The 22,362-nt window shown below is 37.7% G+C and overlaps 2 protein-coding genes across 2 annotated transcripts; both read left to right on the forward strand.

Moving 5' to 3' along the window:
- The first annotated feature begins 1,795 nt into the window (after nucleotides 1-1,795).
- kyat1 (kynurenine aminotransferase 1) lies at nucleotides 1,796-9,700 on the forward strand. The gene is made up of 15 exons (XM_062988537.1): nucleotides 1,796-1,868; nucleotides 3,053-3,155; nucleotides 3,623-3,676; nucleotides 3,975-4,033; nucleotides 5,192-5,339; nucleotides 5,489-5,638; nucleotides 5,779-5,865; nucleotides 5,966-6,091; nucleotides 6,341-6,461; nucleotides 6,895-6,971; nucleotides 7,209-7,298; nucleotides 7,457-7,643; nucleotides 7,978-8,054; nucleotides 8,140-8,226; nucleotides 8,316-9,700. The coding sequence occupies exons 2-15, from the start codon at nucleotides 3,081-3,083 to the stop codon at nucleotides 8,376-8,378; spliced, it is 1,401 nt and encodes a 466-aa protein (XP_062844607.1). The 5' UTR covers nucleotides 1,796-1,868; nucleotides 3,053-3,080; the 3' UTR covers nucleotides 8,379-9,700.
- A 1,478-nt stretch (nucleotides 9,701-11,178) lies between these two features.
- Nucleotides 11,179-21,081, forward strand: prkaa1 (protein kinase, AMP-activated, alpha 1 catalytic subunit). The gene is made up of 11 exons (XM_062989206.1): nucleotides 11,179-11,242; nucleotides 11,549-11,740; nucleotides 14,706-14,847; nucleotides 15,077-15,170; nucleotides 15,789-15,933; nucleotides 16,046-16,133; nucleotides 16,477-16,701; nucleotides 16,828-16,977; nucleotides 17,062-17,413; nucleotides 17,541-17,667; nucleotides 17,880-21,081. Exons 1-11 carry the CDS (start codon nucleotides 11,179-11,181, stop codon nucleotides 18,173-18,175), a joined length of 1,875 nt encoding a protein of 624 aa, XP_062845276.1. The 3' UTR covers nucleotides 18,176-21,081.
- The last annotated feature ends 1,281 nt before the right edge of the window (nucleotides 21,082-22,362 follow it).

The raw sequence follows: 22,362 nt of genomic DNA on the forward strand, positions 1-22,362 counted from the left end.
TGAGGGACACATGAACTCCAATATGTACTGTGAAATACTGAAGCAGAGCATGATCCCCTCCCTCCGGAAACTGGGTCGCAGGGCAGTGTTCCAGCATGATAATGACCCCAAACACACCTCTAAGACGACCACTGCTTTATTGAAGAGGCTGAGGGTAAAGGTGATGGACTGGCCAAGCATGTCTCCAGACCTAAACCCAATAGAACATCTTTGGGGCATCCTCAAGCGGAAGGTGGAGGAGCGCAAAGTCTCGAATATCCGCCAGCTCCGTGATGTCGTCATGGAGGAGTGGAAAAGCATTCCAGTGGCAACCCGTGAAGCTCTGGTAAACTCCATGCCCAGGAGAGTTAAGGCAGTTCTGGGAAATAATGGTGGCCACACAAAATATTGACACTTCAGGAACTTTCACTATGGGGTGTACTCACTTTTGTTGCCGGTGGTTTAGACATTAATGGCTGTATATTGAGTTATTTTGAGGGAAGAATAAATTTACACTGTTATATAAGCTGCACACAGACTACTTTTCATTGTGTCAAAGTGTCATTTTGTCAGTGTTGTCCCATGAAAAGATATACTTAAATATCTGCAGAAATGTGAGGGGTGTACTCACTTTTGTGATACACTGTATATATATATATATATATATATATATATATATATATATATAAAACAGAAACGTACAAATCTACACTAAACTATCATTTATTCACTATCAGTAGCCTGGTTGACAGAATATTTGCACAAAATACCTTTATTAATAGTTAAATATATTTGTGCTCTGTTAAAGTACGAGGTTTTTGTCAATTATTATGACTCGAATGAAGAATAGATCATTTTTGAGTACACAAAATACCAGTGTCTCCAAAAGATTCACAATCTATAAAAACAACTATAAAAAGTCACACATTTTCTTAATTTCTGAAACCGTAATTAGCAACTGCTTTGATCTTTGGTCAGTGTCACTGCAGGTCCGGTTTCACCAAGGAACAATAAGCACAAGTCATGAATATCCTGAACAGGAAACTAATCATCATGCTTCCTCTCAGACATAAACGATCATGTATGTGTAGACACCAGGCTGGCTGATAGCACATTTGAGATTTAAACCTGGATGATGGGCTAGTGTAATAGACTGCTGCACCACCTGAGCTCAAGTGTTTGAGATAAAAAAGTAAAACCTTTAAGATAAAATTATTATTAAGAAAAATTATTCACTATAAAAGGGTGGAACAGTGGCTCGGTGGGTAGCACTGTCACCTCACAGCAAGAAGGTCCTGTGTTCGATTCCCAGGTGGTGCGGTCCAGGTCCTGTGTGGAGTTTGCATGTTCCTTTAGGATCTCTAGTTTCCTTCCACAGTCCAAAGACGTGCAATTGAGGTGAATTGGAGTGACTAAATTGTCCATGACTGAGTGTGACATTAAACTTGTGAACTGATGAATCTTGTGTAACCAGTAACTACCTGTTCTGTCATGAATGTAACCAGAGTAAAATGTCATAACCTTGAGACAAAAGTCCTGATCTTGAGATTAAAGTCAACATTTTGAGTTAAAAACAGTAAAGAAAATGTGAGATATAAAATCTGAACTGCAGTTTTTTCCCCTTTAAGCTCAGAGACTCCGCCCACACAGGAAGTTCATTTGGGAATATGTGTATCGTCTTGTGGAGTATCTTTGGCTTTAAGCAAGAAGCTTCTGCAGCAGCTTGAGTGGCTGAAACTCTAATCACTCACTAGTGTTTATTTAATGCACTAGATAAAGCGTAAAATCATTCATTTAAACAGGGCGTAGTGCACTTATGCTAGGGAGCAAGCGGTTGTTTAGGACTGAGCCGGTATGTGACGTTCTGAGCGACTCCTGGAGAAGTGAAAGTGAGCTGCAATTATTCAACTTGTTTTCACTTTGTGTGCTTTGTTTATATTTATAAATATATTCTTACATGCAGTTCTGTATGAAATGCGTATTTATTGGTGTTTATAAACGTTAGGAGCCATGTTAATATTTACCCTTTAGCAAAATCACATGAATGTATAAAGGTCGATGCATGAAACTGTTGGTTTAATATGTAATACATTTGACTTCTGACTCTCCTAATAACAACATATTGTACTTACTGAATGGACAGATTAAATGAGCCAAGTCAGTACAATCACATTTTTACATAAATAACAAATTATTTAACACCAATACTTAAACATTTTGAACCAGCAAATCCAATACAGTTGTACAGGTTATTGTTAGGGACCGTCGTAAAACTACCAGAATAAATGTACCCATATCCCAAAACATTTACAGTCCACAGGTATAATGTAACTTAATGTTGTGGTGTGTTCTCCCTCTGGTGATTTGTTTGTGTCTATACAAATAGGGTTAGTTTGTCTGCACCCGTTAAAAAAATATGTGGAACCGTGTTCTATTGCCAAGGTCAGGAAGGAAAACCCAAACTGTCAGTGAATTGTTTTGTGTAGGTAAGTGGGTAGCACTGTCACCTCACAGCAAGAAGGTCCTGTGTTCGATCCCCAGGTTGGGCAGTCCAGGTCCTTTCTGTGTGGAGTTTGCATGTTCTCCCCTTGTCTGCGTGGGTTTACTCCGGGAGCTCCGGTTTCCTCCCACAGTCCAAAAACATGCAAGTGAGGTGAATTGGAGACACTAAATTGTTGATGACTGTGTTCGATATGCCTTGAGAAGTGATGAACCTTGTGTAATGAGTAACTACCGTTCCTGTCATGAATGTAACCACAGTGTAAAACATGACGTTAAAATCCTAATAAACAAACAAACAAATGTTTTGTGTAGCCAACATTTTATCAGTAGTTTTACAATGGTCCCTAACTGGGCAGCAGCAGGAGCTTCTATGCTGGTTTCTTGTGGTTCTCTTGCTTAGTATTTTAAATTTTTTTATTAGTTCATGGAACTTTGAAATGATAAAAATTTGCATTATAGCTTATTATTACTTGTAAGATATTTTGATTTTGCAGGTAAGCAATTCAGATATTTTTTTAAGTAAGTAAACTGACATTAACTGACAAAATTAACATCAACTGTTTCTCTTAAGGTAAAATTTGTGTAATGTACATACTGGCATGTTAAGAAGACTCCTGTTAAATAGAGCTTCAGTTCTAAAACCATCAGTAACTCCTACAAGCCGCCTGAACACGGTAAGTTATGCCCATTGTTAGAAACATTCAGTTGAAGTTTTGGTCCATGTTAACAGGATGCCAGCTGTACATTCAGGCTACAAATCTCCCATTTTTACCACAGGCCAAAAGTGCTATATTGGATTTAGATCTGATGACTTGGAAAACAGTTAACATACATTAAATTTCAATCATCTCCTGCTACCTTTTTTAACAAAAATTAAATTTCACCTGCAAAACTGGTGCTTTAAAACATCTTTAATCTTGCTGTTTGGCACCAACAACCTTGCCATGTTCAAAGTCTCTCAGATCATGTTTTGCATATTCTGTGAACATTGACTAAAGCACTTGATCTTTGTCTGTTTGATTAAATGCATTGAGCTGGTGCCACATGATTGTGAGAACAAGTGGAATTGAAGTTGAGTGTATATAAATATAAAATCTATTTTTGACAGTGGTCTCTTGACCTTTATTAAACTTTTTTTTAGTCAGTTTCAGCTGAGCTGCTGTCAGTACTTCGAAGAAGAAATCAATCTGCTGTGGTAAGTAAGTATAGTATTGTTATGAATTTAAAGCAGTTTGTTATAGTGAGACTTGACCAAGATAGCTGATAACACCACTAAGATTTGAACCCTAGATCTCAGCAGTGGTGGGCTACTGGCTTTTGCACCATACCAGCATTCTGGGATTATAGTTTAATCATGCACTTTCTTGTTTGATGCCCCCACACTGATATTTTCTGAGTTTTCTCCTTGTATGATTGAAGGTTTCTCTCTGACTTCTTTATCTGAAATGTTTAGCTGATTAGGCAATACTTTTAAAAATATTTGTCTTTTTTAGACCGTAATGTCCCGCAAACTGCAGGCACAGAGAACCCAGGGAGTCGACAAGAATGTCTGGTAATAATTTACTCCTTTTTTATTTTGGTACAGAATTTCCAGACACACCAACCTGACCAAAGGGCAAAAAAATAAAATCAACACCTTTTTTTCTCTGATGTCTACAGAATAAACAAAAAGCATTCAACCATGACTTTGATTTGACAGTTATTTTATTTGACTACATAATGTTGGCAGCAAGTTCTAATGCTTATTCTTAAGCACAACACAGTGCATTGTTTTTTGTTTAATTTATTTCCAGTGCATTTATTTTCTTCAGATTTAAACATATAACAGCTTAAATTTTACTTAAGATTTAGTGTGTAAGCCTGGACAAATATGCAAATATAAAAAAATGCCAGGTGGCAGTGGTAAATGTTACAATACAGTACATTTACAATAAAATAAAATTCTAGATTTTATTGCAAAAAAGTGTTGTGCAAATTGCACCACGTTTCATAATAAAGCATGATGCAATTGGTTTGAAAGATTCAACAATTTTGGCAACAGGATTTTACAAAAACAAGTGAAAGATAAAAGGAACTAACTAAGCTTCTCCTAAACAAAATGTTTACATCCCTGTCAGTACAATTAATTTGACAAGCTGCAAGGTAAAGTTTAATGGAACCTCAAATCAGCTGTGGACATACACGTCATAGTTGTTTTTTATTTCAATTTGGAATCTCCCCTTTTCTCCCAATTCAGCCATGTCCAATTCCCCAACTGTAACTTTCTCCACTGCTACAGACCTCTCGACCCTGATCAATGTGAGCCTCAGACTTTCACCTTCTTACTTATTGACAAAAGCGCAGTCGCCGACTTCTTTTTTCACCAGACAGAGACTGGTCTCACAGAAAACAGTACCATGTTTGGTCACACATTACTATCTATAAGTCAACCATACTTTGACCATTCTCTCCCTCAAGACACAGCCAAATGTGCCTATGTGGGTGCCTGATAACACAGCTGAGATTCGAAATTGAAAGCGCATCAGATCATTGCACCACCCGAGGGCATTAGTCAGTGTTTTTAAGCCGTTCTATTTAGTCACTATGCAAATATGTAATGTAACTTACATAGAAATCTAATTATTACTTGCATCTTTTCATGAATGAAATGTATTTCTTTTGTTTGAGGATAGTTTGTTGTCTTTTGTAACTCTCTATGTGCATCTGCTAGGGTGGAGTTTACACGTGTTGCTGCTGAGTATAATGTGGTAAATCTGGGTCAGGGATTCCCTGATTTCTCTCCTCCCAGCTTCATCCTTGAGGCTTTCTGCAATGCCATTAACGGAGGCACACAGATGCACCAGTACACGCGAGCCTTTGTAAGACTTTTTTATTGTTCATTTTACTTGCTTGCTTTTAGTGTTTATGAGCCTTAAAAAATGTACTTATGAAATAACAATGACAAATTTAATTGCTTAATTAATGTCCTTCAGAGTTTTGCTAAGGAAAAGTACAATGTGATCTACAGGGACACCCACCTCTGGTTAAAATCCTTGCCAAGTTCTTTGGAAGAATTTTGGGCCATGAAATAGACCCCATGGAGGAGATCCTGGTTACTGTGGGAGCCTATGGGGCTCTTTTCTGTGCGTTTCAAGCTCTGATTGATGAGGGTGATGAAGTAAGTAACGTAATGTGATATCCATCAACGCTTTACTTAAATATTTGTGACCTAAATTAAAATTAAACCGAGTATACAGATGATGCCAGTCTGACCTGATGGCTTCATCTTTCTGTTCTTTTGTTTGCTCTGTGGTGCAGGTGATCATTATTGAACCTTTCTTTGACTGCTATGAAGCCATGACTTTAATGGCAGGAGGAAAACCTGTCTACATCCCTCTAAAACCTGTAAGTGCTCATTATGAAAATCAAACGATGGAATAAAAATGTCTTTATTCATAAAGAGATTGATTCACATTATATCATCATCTGTGCTTGTCTGTTAAAGAAAAAGATCAGTGGTGAAGGTTTGTCCAGTGCTGATTGGGTGCTGTGTCCTAAGGAACTGGCCAGTAAATTTAACTCTCGTACGAAAGCTATCATCATTAATAATCCCAACAATCCCTTAGGCAAGGTGAGTTCCATTAACTTCCAGATTTCTGTGACTGTCTATAAATACATTGTTGCAGAATTACATACAGAGTTGTTTGTGTCAATACAGCAGTTACCAAATTCTTTTTCAACAGCTATGAAAGGCAATTTTATATTTGCAATTACATATTTAATATATTAATACTTGTCACATAGACAATAGTTCAGGTTTTGAGGGTTTTAATTTGAACTTAAAAAAAATCTAACAGTGATCCAAACTGTTATTTCGCAGGTTTTTCAGAAGGAAGAGTTGCAGTTGATAGCTGACTTGTGTGTAAAGCATGACGTTATTTGTATCAGTGATGAGGTGTATGAATGGCTCACGTATGACAGAACAAAACATTTTAAAATAGGTAAGAACCATGTGCTTCCAACATTTGGGTACCAGTTTCAGAAATGTCCTTTACTATAGCAGGATTGCAATGCCCCTCCTTGAACAAAAAAGGTTTATTTAAAAAAAGTTGTTTGCTTTGTTTGGTGTACATTAAGATTTTGACTGGTTTGCACAGTTATTTAGGATGAATTGGATCTCAGACAAAACCAGACCTTAATGCCTAACATCAGTGCCCATCCATATTCTGGTGGTTAGCCAATTTCCACAGTGAAATACAAGCTATTGAAAACCTGGTGTGGCATCTGGTGATATGATGTTAATGTAAGGTAAATTGCCCACTGTGGCCATGTGGTGCATCACCAGTACATGATAAATTTTTTGATACATGATGTTTGAAAAAAAGTGCTAGAAGGTCTCTAATCTGTTTGGCCTGATCTGTGTTTCTGGTGTAGCGAGTTTTCCAGGCATGTGGGAGCGCACTGTTACTATTGGAAGTGCAGGAAAGACCTTCAGTGCTACAGGATGGAAGGTAATCTGGGTAGAAAGATATTATATCATGTGCTGGGATTACATTTTTTGGTTTTGGTAGCCTATAGACTATTTTAAATGGCTTTGTGCCCAGTGTTTCCCAGTAAAACTGAACCCCCTGCAGCCCTGAACAGAACAAAGTGGTTGATGAAAAAGAATAATATATTTAAACCTGTACAATAGTGATTAGGCCATTATAAGTTGGTGTATTCCAGGTTTCTAACCCATTGTGTTTTAGGTGGGCTGGGCAATAGGGTCTGCACACATTTTGAAACACCTGCAAACCATCCATCAGAACTCTGTGTACCACTGTGCCACCGCTGCTCAGGTAAAAAACACTACTTGTTCCATGTGGTCTTCATCTGCTGCATAGCATCACTGTATGTTTATACATGAGCTTTCATTTATTTACAGAGATTTTGAAATTCAGTACAGTTTCACAGGATACTTTGTTCAACATCTAAATTGTGTTTGTTCATTCTGTAGGAGGCTGTGGCAGTGGCTTTTCAAAGGGAGTATGATGAATTTGGAACAGAGGAAAGCTACTTTAAACAGTTACCCACACAGCTTCAGGCTAAAAGATCTAGGCTAGCTGAGTCCTTAAAGAGTGTCGGTCTGCAGCCCTTTGTGCCCGAGGGAGGCTACTTCATGATCACAGACATCTCCAATCTGAGTGAGTGAATCCATATACACATATAGTGGATTCAGGAGGTATTCAGACCCCTTGGACTTTATCCTGACAATGCAGTTTGCAATCTATCCAAATTGCAAAACAATTTAATGCAAACAGGATGCAACAAGGTGACGATTGTCAGTGCCACAGCAAAGGGTCTGTTTTTGCTTTGTTCTCATGGGTGATTAAATCCGCAACAAAATCCACAACAAAACGTGCAAAAATTCAAGGAGTCCATATCATGTATCCACAGATAGCAAGTTAGACTTACTCTAGACAGAGACTTGGAGTAACATTTAAATCTTTAAATTTGTTTTATATATTTGACAAGCAGAGGTCGACCTCAATGACCCGAGCACCTCAGAGGAACCTTATGACTACAGATTTGTCAAGTGGCTTATTAAAGAAAAGGTAAATGTAAATTACTTGGCCTAAAATGTGAATTATCCTTCCTGCTCACTTAATTGAGGATTGTGAATTTTTTATGTTCTGTCAGGGCCTGGGAACGATTCCTGTATCAGCGTTTTACAGCCCAGAACACAGAGCAGAATTCCAAAACTACATTAGATTCTGCTTTGTCAAGGTACTGTATGTACTAGAATGCTTTCTCCCCAGTATTACAATCATGGTATGATCTATTTTAGCAGAGGAATTTTGCTGCTTTTTTCACAGGAGGATTCAACTCTGCAAGCAGCTGAAGATATTTTGAGAAAATGGAATGAAGAAAAAAAGTGAATAAAACTGATTATGTATATAATGAGTCTCACATCTCACAATATAAATCCAGCAGTGGTAGGGCTTGAACCAACAACCTTTTAATTACTAGTCCTGTTGCTTAATTGCTGACCTACCACTGTCCTATGATATATGATTAAATCATAAACATGCACTTTGTAGGTGTACTTACAAGTTAGGGGCACCTCAAAAGTGCCCAGTGTGAGTGTATTTTTATTTACACTATACTGTTGATCATTTTTTAATATTTAAGTTAACACTGGTTATAATTTATCATCTCTACCTCTGATTCACACAACACAACAGTTGAATTTGAGTATACCTCATGAATGATACATCACCCGAGTTAATCAAACAGTGCATTGTGCTTTATGTCATTAGTGTTCAGCTACATGATTTGTTTTACCTGCTCTACATATCACTATGGTTAATGTCAAATGTTTTCATACACTTGTTAGTGACATGTATTTTATAACATTCCTGGGGTTTCACTGATTTCTGCAACCTTTCTGAATACCAGAACCAAAACAATTTGTAGCCCTAATGCTGTATTAGTGACATAGGACTGGTTTGATGGCACCTATAGAAAATTCTATATGAAACTGTGGTTTGCTGAGAGAGAGAAGAAAAGCAAAGCATCACTGTCTAGATGGTCAAATGTAATCATGGTTCAAATGAGCTTTAAATCAACGTGGGCTTAGAGTAGCAAAAAACCAAGCCCCTGCTTTAAATTTAGCACCTTAAAGCTTATATGAGGATTGTATTTGAGTACAGTGACAATGAAAAAGCAAAAGCAGTGGCCTTTTTTCTTGCGTGGCAGCTTCTAAGTCAGTGTTTATGTAAAGTTTGCTTGGTTGTGAACAGTGTCACCTATGTCCCAGCAGCTTCTAATTTGGCAGACCTGTTTTGGTGTTTTTTGGACTGTTTTAGGCATTGGTAGGTGAACACAGTTTTATGTACTATTCAATTTGCATAGTCAAAAAAAAACATACTAACTTAACCACCACCATATTAGTCATCCATGTTGCATTATGTCAATTGTAGACTGAGAGGATTTAATGATAAGAACCCACATTTGAGAAAGGTTTTCATTTACTCACAGATTTGTCAAAAAAAAATTGAATTCCCCAAATTGCTATGTTATACATGACATGTATTAGTGTATGTAAACGTTTGATTTTCGATGTGTGTAATGTTTCAAACTGTTAATTTCATTAATTAAGCATCCATAATTTTGCCATAGTCTATTTTATAGTTGATTATTTGTATTAAAACACAATTCTTTTTCATACACTCCTAAATAAAAAAAAATGTGAATGAAACACTTTTAAACATTTAGATTTATTACTATTTTAGCTAATGTATCCTGTAGTAACAATAGGATTTCCTACAGTATTTTAAAGTAAACTGTACAGTATAATGTCTGCACCAGGTTGAAGATGCAACTCATGGTTACATAAGTGCACTTTGTTGTACACAGTACTAATTTATTAAGCATTGAGAAAATGACCATTTGAGACTTTTATTGCCCCCCAAAAAAGTGCTTTATATATGAGCTCAGACTGTGTTCCAATTCTCACCACAAACTGGTCCTTTCGCAAGGCCCTTGGGTAAATATAAGTGAGAATTGGAACACAGCCAAAGTGTTCACTGTGCATAGCTGTTGCTGGTGGTGTAGTATTGGACATTCCGGCACTTCTCAGAGAGTCATGTCTGTTGGCTCAGCTCAGCAATCGATTCTTCATTAGGTAAACGATACAGCTGAAATAAAATAGCTTGTGATAAACATATATTTTTTAAGATTTCAAAGATTTGTGCTTTTTTTTCTGTGATCCAATAATTTGAACATGACCTTCTTTGTCCAAAATACATTCTTAATTAGTCTTAAAAGACTAATATCTTAAAAGATATATTATAGCTAGTGGTTTGACTGCAGCAAAGAAAATGTACATGGAACACTGGCCTTCTTTCAGGGTCAGAAAGAAAACCAAAAACACTGCTAATGTTGTGAGGAAGTGTGTCTGGATGGTGAAATGTAGCCTTCCCCCAAAAACCAATAAAACCAGGTGCAATAAACAAAAAGGAAGAAACATTAGTGACCTCGTCCACCAGTGGCGATTTCTCTAAGACTGCAAGGGAAGCTCAGCTTCCCCTAAAATGTCAAAAATTAAATGGTCAAATATGTACAGTTGTGTTAACATTTCATTGACTACAAATGCGTTAGAACACGTTCATCTCGAAGACGAGTTCGTTCAGAATCAGCTACTTATCACAAATGGACTGACTCGATTTTGTTAACTTCTCATACATTCCCGTAGCGTCAATGCATTTGCCCGTAGAAGCTGAGCGTCTCTTCACTTCTATGGGACTGCATGGAACGGTTTTTTTCATTGTTTCGAAACTCGCCGGTCAATGGCACGATTTTGTCCCGCCCCCGGAAGCTGAGCGTCTCTGGGGGTGAATGGAGCTGTGGGCGGGTCTGGACGCTGAGCTTCTGCAAGATGAATGGAGGATCAGTCGAAAGGCTGAATCCCGTTTTGATTGACAGCTATTTTGAGATCTACACGTCACTTATTCACTGGGAGCTTCAGTCCCATCGTGGATTTTGCGAGTGAAGTCGAAAGACAAACTGCAACCCATTTCTTCGATAGGATCACAGGCCATTTTCTTGAAAAGGAATGGAGGGCAGAATTTATGTATAAATAAACTGACAAATTTTATGACGTAAGCCGACAATGAGCTTCCACTCTTTGAAAGACCAGCAGCCGCCACTGCTGTCCACAGTCAAGCAAGCTTTACAATGCTGTGGCTTGGAGGCTGCAAGAATGACGCCCTTTCTCTTTCTTTGCTTGCTTTTGCTTATGGTGCTGTAAAGCCCGCTTGACTGTTGACAGAGTGCCTGGCACAACACACCTATTCCCTTTTGTCTTTAAAGTATGCAGACGGTTCAATAGCTGTTTTTGATTGCTTCAAGTGAGTGAATGAGTTAAGTGTGCGTTGCCCTGTGATGGATCTGGCACTCTTGGGTGTATATAACTGCATAGTGACCAGTGTTTGGGGGGGGGGGGTGACCCTGACCCTGACCCTGACCCTGACCCTGATAAAGCAGCTAGATGAATGTATTTAATAAGAGCACGCATTATCACCGTATTTTCAGTTTTGATTCAAAGAACCGACTCAAAGAGCCGACTCATTTGTGAACGACTCAACACTAGTCGAGCTCCAGCAGCCTCCGCTTCAGGTGGAGCGCTTAAGTAGGAAGATGGCGACGGACAAATCTAAACATGAAGGCGGCAGGGTGAAAATTGGACATTATATTCTTGGAGATACGCTCGGAGTGGGGACTTTTGGTAAAGTTAAAGGTAATTTCTTGCGCAGAGTTTGCTTGTAATTAACATTGCAGTTTCCAACATGAGGCAAATGGTCAACAGGGCTTTAGCTTGTGTAGTTAGCGACTTACCGTTAGCATTGTAGCTAAGTGGTTTATTGCTTAATAGGTAGCACATTCAGAAGATAGCTATGCGGCTAAGCTGCTTTTTGATTAATAGTTTAGTCGTTTATTCCATGGTTTATGTGTAATTTATTTGCATTTCTAGAATTTGTGAAAGGTGTTATGCTAGTTATCTCGTTTTTGAGTAAGTGCTGCTCTGTGTTTGTTTTGTAGCTATAGGTTAATAACATCAGTGCGAGGTTCACACCTCACTTCTCTCAGGCTGATAAAGTTTGGCATGTAAAAGTATTCATAGCAAACAATTCCTATAAAGATGATCTATAATTGACACAACCTGGTGTTTGTATTTTATGAGCAACTTGGAAAATTTTGGAGTCATAAACACTAATTGTCCAAGTTTCTCCCTTGTTTGGTACTTGTTTTGCGCAATATTTTCAGTTGTTTCTTCATCTACTTTTGCCTGTGGTGTTTTTGGGTCGTTTTGAAGGACAAGTTCATTAAACACACAGTAATGGATTCATTCAGCCTTATTTGTAGTTTAATTTTTTACAAAACACCTCTAAGTTCATCCAGGTTGGAGAGCAGCGGTCTACATTGATTTTGAAGTCTTACCACAGATATTTGTTTGCTAAAGGTCAGGACTAACTAGGCCACTCAAGGACACAACTTTTCCTTCTTTCAACTTACCCAAGTGTTGCTTTGCCAGTTTACTTAGCTTTTTTCTTTTTAGTTTATGATTTTTGGCAAACACAGACTTTCTCTATTCTCCAAGCCAATGACAAAGTGACTGTACCTGGCTGACATGCTTGGTTAGATTCACACAGCACATTTATATTAGAATTAAAGTTCAGTGTGACTTTGTCTGGAAGTTTTTAACTTTCTAGGTCCTCACTCCCCATCTAGTCATTGTAACTTTCCCGGATTGTAATACCACCGCTGCTTGCATGACCCCTGTGCTGACCGAGGAACTATACTGGATAGGAGACTATCATGTGTCCCCTCTAACATGTGTGCAGTCTGCACCGCTTCTTTTCACCTGCCCGAGGTGAAGTCTTGCACAGAGCCTGTACTACTAAACTGTGAAGCTGTTTTGCATCACTGTGTAGTCTGATTGCATGTTATATAGTCTTGAGTATAAAGGTGGAAATATGCTCATTCTCAAATAACAGATACACTGATGTCATGAAACATTATACAACTGCATCTTTATTTACTATCATAAGCATGTTCAGAAAGCACTTGTAATGTACAGTACTATAAACGGCTGTGATGTTTTATTTATTTGCTGGGATGCTATAAGCTTGTCAGTTATCGATTAGCCATTGACAAATGACTGTTTGTTATGTCACTTGATTCATGCTCAATAATCCAGGTACACAAATCCACACACAAGTGTGGTGTCCAGATGAACTGATTCAACTTTGTGGACTGCTTGTTATGGTTAAAAGAAATCGACAAATTTTGCATATCTAGTATCTAATGTTGTATTATGACTTTTTAACAAACAGTGAGTGCTAAATTCACCAGTGAAGGCCTATTGAATCAGAAGATTTTCATTCATTTGAATGATAATCAACCACTATTAAAATGTTTTAAATTTTTCTTAAGTTGATCAAGTGAACTAGTGAAAATATAACTTGGCTACAACTGTAAATAATAATACAATAATGCAGCAAAGCAGTAAAATAGTTTAAGTTTAATTTATAGTAAATTTTAAACAGTAATGTTTTTATTTGTGTGCATAGTTTTACGTAAAGTTGAGTAAGCTTTTTCTTGCTGAAAAGTTATTTACAGTTCCTATACCTACTTCTGTTTGTGTTAGCCCATGTAATGAAGATAATTTGTGTTGACAAAGGGAAGCATATTTGCTTAAGAGCTTTGTAGTCTATCTAATGGTTCTGCTCTCGAATGATTTGGAGGCCACTTGCCAGACTCATTGACGCTCTACTGTGCTTGACTGGCTACCAGGTTTAATACTTTAGTGTTGTCAAATGACTACGAACTAACGGAGTTGCCATATTCTGCTGTTGTGTGTTTTGTGCTTTTTTTCTCTATGCTTTTGCTCTGACTTGTCTGTGTTAGGGGTGTTTAAAATTGTATTATATTATCTTGTAAAGCTGCTCAGGTGGTGCAGCAGTCCATTAAGCTAGCCCATTACTGCTAAGATTCGGGTTCTAAACTCAGCAGTGCTATCGGCCAGCTGGGCATTTACACAAAGATTATTGGTTATGCGATGAATTGGAGCCCTGTCCAGGACATTCCTACCTTGCCACTGTTTTACAGTATAATGGTCTGAATCAAACACTACAAATTACAAATACAGGTTTAAAATGGATAGCAAAAGTTCTGACTTTTGCTGGACCTTAAATGGACAGATATTTTTTAGATTAATCAGGATTAATTGAACATCCCATTCCACGACCATTAAAATTACTATAAATTCCCTTAACCCCCCCACACAGCTATAAAACACTTCTGGGAAGGCACATTAAGAGAGTTTGTCCTATTTACAAGGGCAGACACTGAAGGCCTGGCTTGCAATCAACATCCCAGCTTATTTCAAAGGGGTTCAGTGAAGCTGAGGTCATGATTCTGTGCAGAACACTAACTTTGTTTTTTTGCACAGGGACACATTTATCCCAGAACAAGAAACTTCTGGAACTGTTGCCATGAAGTTGGATGCATATAATTTATTTTACACAATTAATTAAAACACACTTTCAATAATTGGGAGGGGTGTCCACATACTTTTGCCCTTATGTTGTAAGTCACTTATTCATCTGTGCCTCCCTGACATGACATTTTGTTTGCAATTGTTTGACTTATTTGAATGCATTGAATAAATGTGCATTTGCTGGAAATCTGTCTCTTTATAGTGGGCCAGCATGAGCTGACTAAACACCAGGTAGCTGTAAAGATCCTGAACAGACAGAAGATTCGCAGTCTGGATGTGGTTGGAAAGATTCGCCGTGAGATCCAAAACCTCAAGCTCTTCCGACATCCACATATAATTAAACTGTGAGTAGCCCTGCTTATTTCATTTAAAGGTCAGCGAAGTTTATAAAGCAGGTCAGTTCTTAGATCACGTTAGACACGTTTTACTTCCATCGGAATCAGATCATGTGTTTGTACAGTTGTGCACTAATCAGTAACCCATGTGTCCTGGACAAGTAGATTTGTTGTAGATCTCCTGTAGGTATGCTGTGCACCTTATAAGGTTGTAGTCTTTGTGCTTGTGTGATTGCAGGTACCAGGTTATTTGCACACCGACAGACATATTCATGGTTATGGAATATGTGTCTGGGGGAGAGCTGTTTGACTACATTTGCAAAAATGGAAAGGTACGACATTCTCACTTTTTTTAAAATAGAAATATTCACAGCTGGGGATGCATATGTAGTAAAAATGTAACCATGTCCAAATTATCTGTCATTAACTTTTATTAACAAGGCTTTAGACTTAATTGAACATGGAAACTGCTTGAAGTAGTGAATGTGGAAATACGTAAACATAAATAAATGACCAGAGCAAGTTCAGCTTGCAGAATTTATATTTAAATGAAAAATGTCAATGCTTAGCAGTCTGTAATATGACTAAGTAAACTGATTAAATAATAGATATACAGCTGATATTTTAAAACATTGTATAATATAACAGTAGAAATAAGACATACAAACATAAACCCCCATAAATTTTGTCTTTTACTGAGCTATATCTTTAAAATTGGTTAAAACAAGAAGGTTTGTTTTTATTAAAGCACAGTTGGACGGGTTAGGCGAGTGTTTGCAGGCACACCTTGATGAGGGTGCATAAAAAACTCGACAGCACCCAGCTTGTGTATATGTTTTTATAATGGCAAATTCAGCTACGCTGTAGTAATGTTTAAGATTAGCCGAATACTGTGGTGTTTTTGAGAAACGTCATATCAGTGATTGTAAATGTGATGTTATGCTCTGCAGCTGGATGAAAAAGAGAGTCGCCGCTTGTTCCAGCAGATCATTTCAGGTGTGGACTATTGCCACAGACACATGGTGGTACACAGAGACCTGAAGCCTGAGAACGTTTTGCTGGACGCTCACATGAACGCCAAGATCGCCGACTTTGGTAAGCAAGGAAACACTGACACACAAATTAAAAAGATAAAAAATCATTTTGGTTCTTGCTGAAGTTGTCTTGCAAATTATTTAAACCTAAACTAAATGTATCCTTTCTTTAGGCTTGTCAAACATGATGTCGGACGGGGAGTTTTTACGAACCAGTTGTGGCTCCCCTAATTATGCCGCTCCCGAGGTCATCTCAGGAAGGTACAATCTTGACTTCTTTTTATTCACCTTTATTGGATAGTAACTATTTTCTATATTTCTGGCTGATATTCTTATAATTAGGTAATGTTTTTTTATAATTCAGTTTTCATTAGAAATTGTAATATTTGTGGTGTCTGGTTACTTTTAAGTTTTATAAATGTTTTTATTAATTTTGTATTATTTTGATAGCAGTCATTTGAGTTCAGACTCATGCAAACTGAAATATTTGTTGCTAAAATTACTAAAATCCACTGAACCCTGGTAATCAGATTATTGCCAATATGTGTTTTTGGTATTTGTTTAATTCAAAACAAATCATCAAAACAACTCTGTGTTTGTTCAGGCTGTATGCTGGACCTGAGGTGGATATCTGGAGCAGTGGAGTAATCCTGTACGCTTTGCTGTGTGGCACACTTCCGTTCGATGATGATCATGTGCCAACACTTTTCAAAAAGATCTGTGACGGCATCTTCTTTACACCACAGTACCTGAATCATTCAGTTATCAGCCTTCTCAAACACATGCTGCAGGTCGATCCCATGAAGAGAGCCACCATTAAAGAGATCCGGTGAGTGAGAGCTTACGTACAGACCCACAGTACAGCAGGACTCCAAACAGTTTTTTTTTTTTTTTAATTGATTAATTCAGTCATTTCTTTTTAGTGAATCGGTTTAGCCTTTCTCTTTCTTCATAGGGAAGACGAGTGGTTTAAGCAGGACCTACCTAAGTATTTGTTTCCAGAGGACGCATCTTATAGTACCAATATGATAGATGAGGAAGCACTAAAGGAGGTGTGTGACAAGTTTGAGTGCACAGAAGAGGAGGTGCTCAACTGCATTTACGGGTTTGTGCATGTTTGTTTTTTGTTTTTTTATTGAAATGGACACAGTATATTATATACATGGATTATTATTATTTTTTTTTACAGTCGTAAAAACCAGGACCCTCTAGCAGTAGCCTACCATCTGATCATAGATAACCGCCGCATCATGAGTGAGGCTAAAGACTTCTACCTGGCCACAAGCCCCCCTGACTCCTTCCTGGATGATCTGCCCGCTCACCACTTTGCCAAACCTCACCCGGAGCGAGTGCCCTTCCTGGTGGCCGAAGCTCAGCCCCCGCGGCCCCGTCACACCCTTGATGAGCTCAACCCCCAAAAGTCCAAGCACCTGGGGGTCCGGCGTGCAAAGTGGCATCTTGGCATCCGCAGTCAGAGTAGACCCAATGACATCATGAGCGAGGTTTGCCGGGCCATGAAGCAGCTTGATTATGAGTGGAAGGTGAGCTAGAAGTGTGATTTATTATGTAGAACATTAAAATGGTGTTTTTGTTTGGACTTGTGTGCTTGTGTGCTTTGTAATTTTTATACAAACTCTCAGTGGGCTCATTTTTTTGTGGCTTTCCCAGGTTGTTAACCCTTATTATTTGCGTGTGAGAAGAAAGAACCCAGTAACAGGAATGCAGTCCAAGATGAGCCTGCAGCTTTACCAGGTGGACAGCAGGACCTATCTCCTGGATTTTAGAAGCATAGATGGTAAAGCCAACACAACATATTATTATTTTCTGTTGAATTTCAATCAATTTTAAGTTTTATTACTTTGTTAGCAAACCTGACAAAAAGAAATCTAGAAATGTATTGATACTTGGTCAAAATGACCTAAGCTATTGTAATAATATTGTTTGCTTTCGTGCATATCTATAATTATTTGTACATTTTGGTGCTTCCTACTAAATTCTTTTCATCAGATGACATTATGGAGACAAAGTCGGGCACCGCCACCCCGCACCGCTCGGGCTCAGTTGGGAACTACCGGACTACCCTTAAGAACGAGAAGAACGGATCGGAGGAGGGAGTAAAGGGCGACGGCTCGGCCCCCTCTACACCACCAGTGGGAGGAGCGAGGCAGGCCGAAGGTTCTCTCGCGTCGTCCCTCACATCTTCAGTGGACTCTGCAGGGGGAGAGACGTACCCGCGACCCGGCAGCCACACCATCGAGTTCTTCGAGATGTGTGCTAACCTGATTAAGCTGCTGGCTCGATAACTTGCTGCTGTCACACCTCTTTCTGCTCTGGCTTCTAGGACTTTCTACCTCCTTGTCTTGATTCTCTGTTTCCATCTATTTCTCTCTCTCATTTTTTTTTTCCTTAGTTTCTTTAGAGCAATAAGCATGCCAGAGGGCAACTTGAGGCTCCATGCATCCTACACGCACAACAGTGGCACTGCGATGATCCGTTCGATTGGTAGACGGGGAGGTGAAGCTGCGGGCGAGGTGCTTGAAAGTCTTAAAAGATTGAAAAGCCACTTTATACTAACGAGAGAATGTTCTTTTTAGAGCTGATTACACAATTGTTTCTCATTGGGCTTGTTAGCCCATGATTTCCTTACAGAGAGTAAGGTGTAGAGATAGCTGTGCATTAAATTATACACTGAGCTAGCTGTACTGTATATAATGGCACCACAAAGAGAGAGCGACTGAGGCAGAATGCACTTTTGCACAGGTTTTTTTCCCATATGCTTCTGCTGTTAGAATAAGCATGCAATTCCAGAAACGGGGCCATATTAATGAGAGGACTTGGAATGTAGGGACCAACCTTTAAAGAGCTGGATACTCTTAATTGTGTGGGTGCATTTACATGCACACTAATAATCTGATTATTATTAGACTTTAACTGATTGATTAAGTACTCATGTAAACATTTTCTGATATTTGAAAGCCATCAGCATTTAGCTTTAGTACTTGGGTTCTACAGTGCATGTATCGTGTTGAAGCTTTCAGCTTTCGGCACATGAAGTCATTCCACTTTCTTTTTAATTGTATCTGTGCTGCACCAGCATTCAAGCATTCCAAGCAGTTAATGTGCATTTTTGGGGAGTGGGGTGGATTAGAAAGTAAAATAAAGTTAAGGGGATAAATTTATTGATTTGTTAAGTTTCAAAATTCTTACAGAAGCGTAAAAGTCTATTAAACACACCTTCATGTTTCTACAACTCTTCATTTGCATAGTGCTTACTAACTAACCAAGCCATCGATGCACTAAGTACCGACTATTTAATTGTACCAGGTATTTAATTACTCAAAAGCATGTTAATGGCAAACTCCAGTATCTGGAATCATCATGAGATTTTAAGTACTACCATAAAAACATCAGTAACAACTACCAGCACATTTATACATTTAATTGAAATTATGCTTATTTTTTTAAACCCTGCAGTTACTATAAATAAATTTAGAACCAGTGATTTAGAGAATCATTGTAGATGAATTCTACTAAATAAATTCAAGTGTTTTCACAGCTTCTACTTTCTGTAAAGCATGTTTGTGCATGTTGAACAGTGCTCGTTGATGAACTAACCTGGAAGTGAACTTAAACCAGTTCAAAATTCCTAATGCTTTCTTTTTTGAGAGCCGATTTACTGTCTTTGCATCTGAAATGTTTTATTTCCGAGCCGAGTTATAATTGCCAAAGTGTTTGTGAGATCAGCTGCCCGTTTTATGTGTTCATACGTCAGGTTCTTTATTAATGACTGTTAATAGTCAGTAAATAGTTGTAAAAGGGGGCAGTAATTTGCAAAAGAAGTCCAAAATCAATAAATGAATAATGTAAGATTAAATCTGCTTACTCCATTTACACTTTTCAGGGTGGGTTGCTCAGTGATTATCACTATCATCCTCTTTATTATCATCCTAGTAATTATTATGGTATTATGAGGGGAAGTTCTCTCCTGCTTACCTGTTAGTCATGTTTGGCATAAAAACGTGAATGCTGGTGTGGGAGGATTTAATTCAATGCATGGTTTATTTAGTAGAGAGAGCTGAGGGCTTTAGTTAAACCATTCCCTATCTCTGAAATCACTTTCTTAACTAATTAAAAGCAACATTTGTACCGCGAATGTCAGCAGATTGTAGACCTGGAGTCTCGATATTAATAGATTACCCGAAGAAGTGCACGTAAACGTTATATTCAGATCATTGCCAAAATGTCATTGATTTATTTATTTTGAACCGTTATCAGATTATTCTGTACATGTAAACACTTAAGTGTTGCAATCTTAACACATTCAGTTTAAGAAAGTGCAATGACCAGCCTGTAACCGTGTTCATAAATGAGATTTATTTTTCTTTTTTTGATGAACTTTTTGATTTTTAAGTCTTGGTCTTGATTTTTTTCCCTTTTTGTTTCACTTTTTAATCTACTTTAAGTTGCTCACATTTTACTATAGTAATAAGTGTATACATGATTAAAAGGAAGCATTATCAGTGCTATATGGGATGGTAGTTTATATTAAAATAATAATGTACTGAGGTTTTTAAGAGGTGGTGTTGATTATATTGTGTGATGTTTTATTCCATACACTGTTTATCCATGTTTTAAGTGTTTGATTGCAGTTGTTTTACGAATGTGTCGGCTAGAAAAGGCTGTGGGGGAAAATGTTTGAATTGAACTTGCATTGTTTCACTTTTCAACCCTGAAAACTCAAATGTCTTAAACAGGAAATTAAAAGAAGTGACCTGCACGACTGCTGTAAAGTACAAAACAGACACATTAGAGTCACTTAAGCCTGAGAAGAGAAATGAAAGAATTAGACAGGATAGAGATGGGAAACAGTATTTATGTTTATGTAATGTTGCAAAAATATATATTTTTGGTATTTTAAAATTAGGGAAAGCAGATTGTGTGTGCTTGACGTCTGTTTTTGCTGAAGTGCCCTAATGCACCATATTTCTATTAAAATCTGTGTATAAAAACTTAGGGTTTGACTGCAGGTTTTTAAAAAGAATAAATATTTTTATGATAATTACACCCTATTATGAACTTAAACAGTTTGGACGGCATGTTTTTTAGACTTAGCAGTATCTAAAAACCTTAAAGCTAATTATTATATGATGTACTGTTTAGGTTTAACTGCACGTCTCACAGTAATTAAACTTGTCTTGATTAAAATCCAGATCTGACTTGAAATCGTTTTTTGTTACTAGCGTCAGTTAGTGCTTTAAAGTTAAATAAACAGATATCAGGTAAAAAGATTCTGGCTTATGCTCATCAGGGAGTTACTGAAGGTGAATAGTGCACAGTTAAATAATCTTGTGATTGATTCGCAACACTAACAAATACATTTTCCTGGGAGAAACCCTGAGATATTTTGTGATACTTTTATTCCAGATCCTACGATGCATCCTTCATTTCTAGGCCTGTTTAGGAAAATAATTGGTAAATTACAGTTTTATTGACGTCCATCAAATTTGATTTTAAAACCTGCCTTGTGTCTGTAATCAATTCCTAATGTAGCAAATGATTATAATAATAATTATTATTGTACATGCTGTGTTCACTGTTTCATTCAGCATGGTTTTGTCTTAACTGCTTCAGAGACTTTGTTGAGAACATGCTAGTGTTTATGGAAGGGGAAGTTGAAAAAATTGTGTTTAAAGGACATTTTACATTTAGCTACCTAATAAACTGCTGAATGGTATCAACTGCTCTTCTCCTTTGTGCTAAAATTACACTGAAAATACAAAACTTTATGTCTGAATTATTATTACACTTTTTTTTTAAATACAAAACAAGACTAGGATGTATAAATCACTGAGACTGTCCCATTTTGCAGAGACAAAACAACATTTTGACAAGTTTGATATTAGTTATTATTTCTTTCATTTCTTACCTTAGTTCGAATATATCCACATTGTTGCTGTGCTCATGGCAGCATTTGGATTATCACCTGCATGTTTCGCCCAACATTAATTTCAATAAATGTTTGCAAATTTTGTGTCTAAACTGTAGGACCACAAAACCAAAACTGATTTCTGCAACTAACTAATTTTTGCATACTAATATACACTCCAAGTTTGGTACAGGTCTCGGGTGTGCTTTTTTTAGTTCTTTTAGGTCTTTTTCTAACCAATGATTTGTTGTCGGGACCATTCAAGTTTATTTTGATTTTGGCTTATTGTTTTGCCCTTCATGTGAAAAAGCCAGTAGGGAAAGCCCAAAGATGTAATTTTAAGTGCACATTTTCCCCTAATAAAGGCTGGTAAAACTACAGTGAAATTAATTTACTGTAGTTTTATCTATATTTGTATGTGGAGTTTGTGAAGCCATCTTTTATAGAATTCAGGGTGATTCAGGCTCAGTGGGTAGCATTGTCACCTCACAGCAAGAAGGTCCTGGGTTCGATCCCCAGGTGGGGTGGTCCGGGTCCTTTCTGTGTGGAGTTTGCATGTTCTCC

The sequence above is a fragment of the Trichomycterus rosablanca genome, chromosome 26 (genome assembly GCF_030014385.1).
Source record: "Trichomycterus rosablanca isolate fTriRos1 chromosome 26, fTriRos1.hap1, whole genome shotgun sequence".
NCBI lineage: Eukaryota > Metazoa > Chordata > Actinopteri > Siluriformes > Trichomycteridae > Trichomycterus > Trichomycterus rosablanca.

What these genes read in the sequence shown, in the direction of transcription:
- kyat1 (XM_062988537.1), top strand. Translation starts at nt 3,081, where the DNA reads ATGTTAAGAAGACTCCTGTTAAATAGAGCTTCAGTTCTAAAACCATCA. An exon ending in TCAGTGCTACAGGATGGAAG is followed by an intron (nt 6,972 to 7,208) that starts GTAATCTGGGTA and finishes ATTGTGTTTTAG; the next exon opens with GTGGGCTGGGCAATAGGGTC. An exon ending in ACTGTGCCACCGCTGCTCAG is followed by an intron (nt 7,299 to 7,456) that starts GTAAAAAACACT and finishes TTCATTCTGTAG; the next exon opens with GAGGCTGTGGCAGTGGCTTT.
- prkaa1 (XM_062989206.1), top strand. Translation starts at nt 11,179, where the DNA reads ATGCTGTGGCTTGGAGGCTGCAAGAATGACGCCCTTTCTCTTTCTTTG. An exon ending in ACATTTGCAAAAATGGAAAG is followed by an intron (nt 15,171 to 15,788) that starts GTACGACATTCT and finishes TATGCTCTGCAG; the next exon opens with CTGGATGAAAAAGAGAGTCG. An exon ending in GCCACCATTAAAGAGATCCG is followed by an intron (nt 16,702 to 16,827) that starts GTGAGTGAGAGC and finishes CTTTCTTCATAG; the next exon opens with GGAAGACGAGTGGTTTAAGC.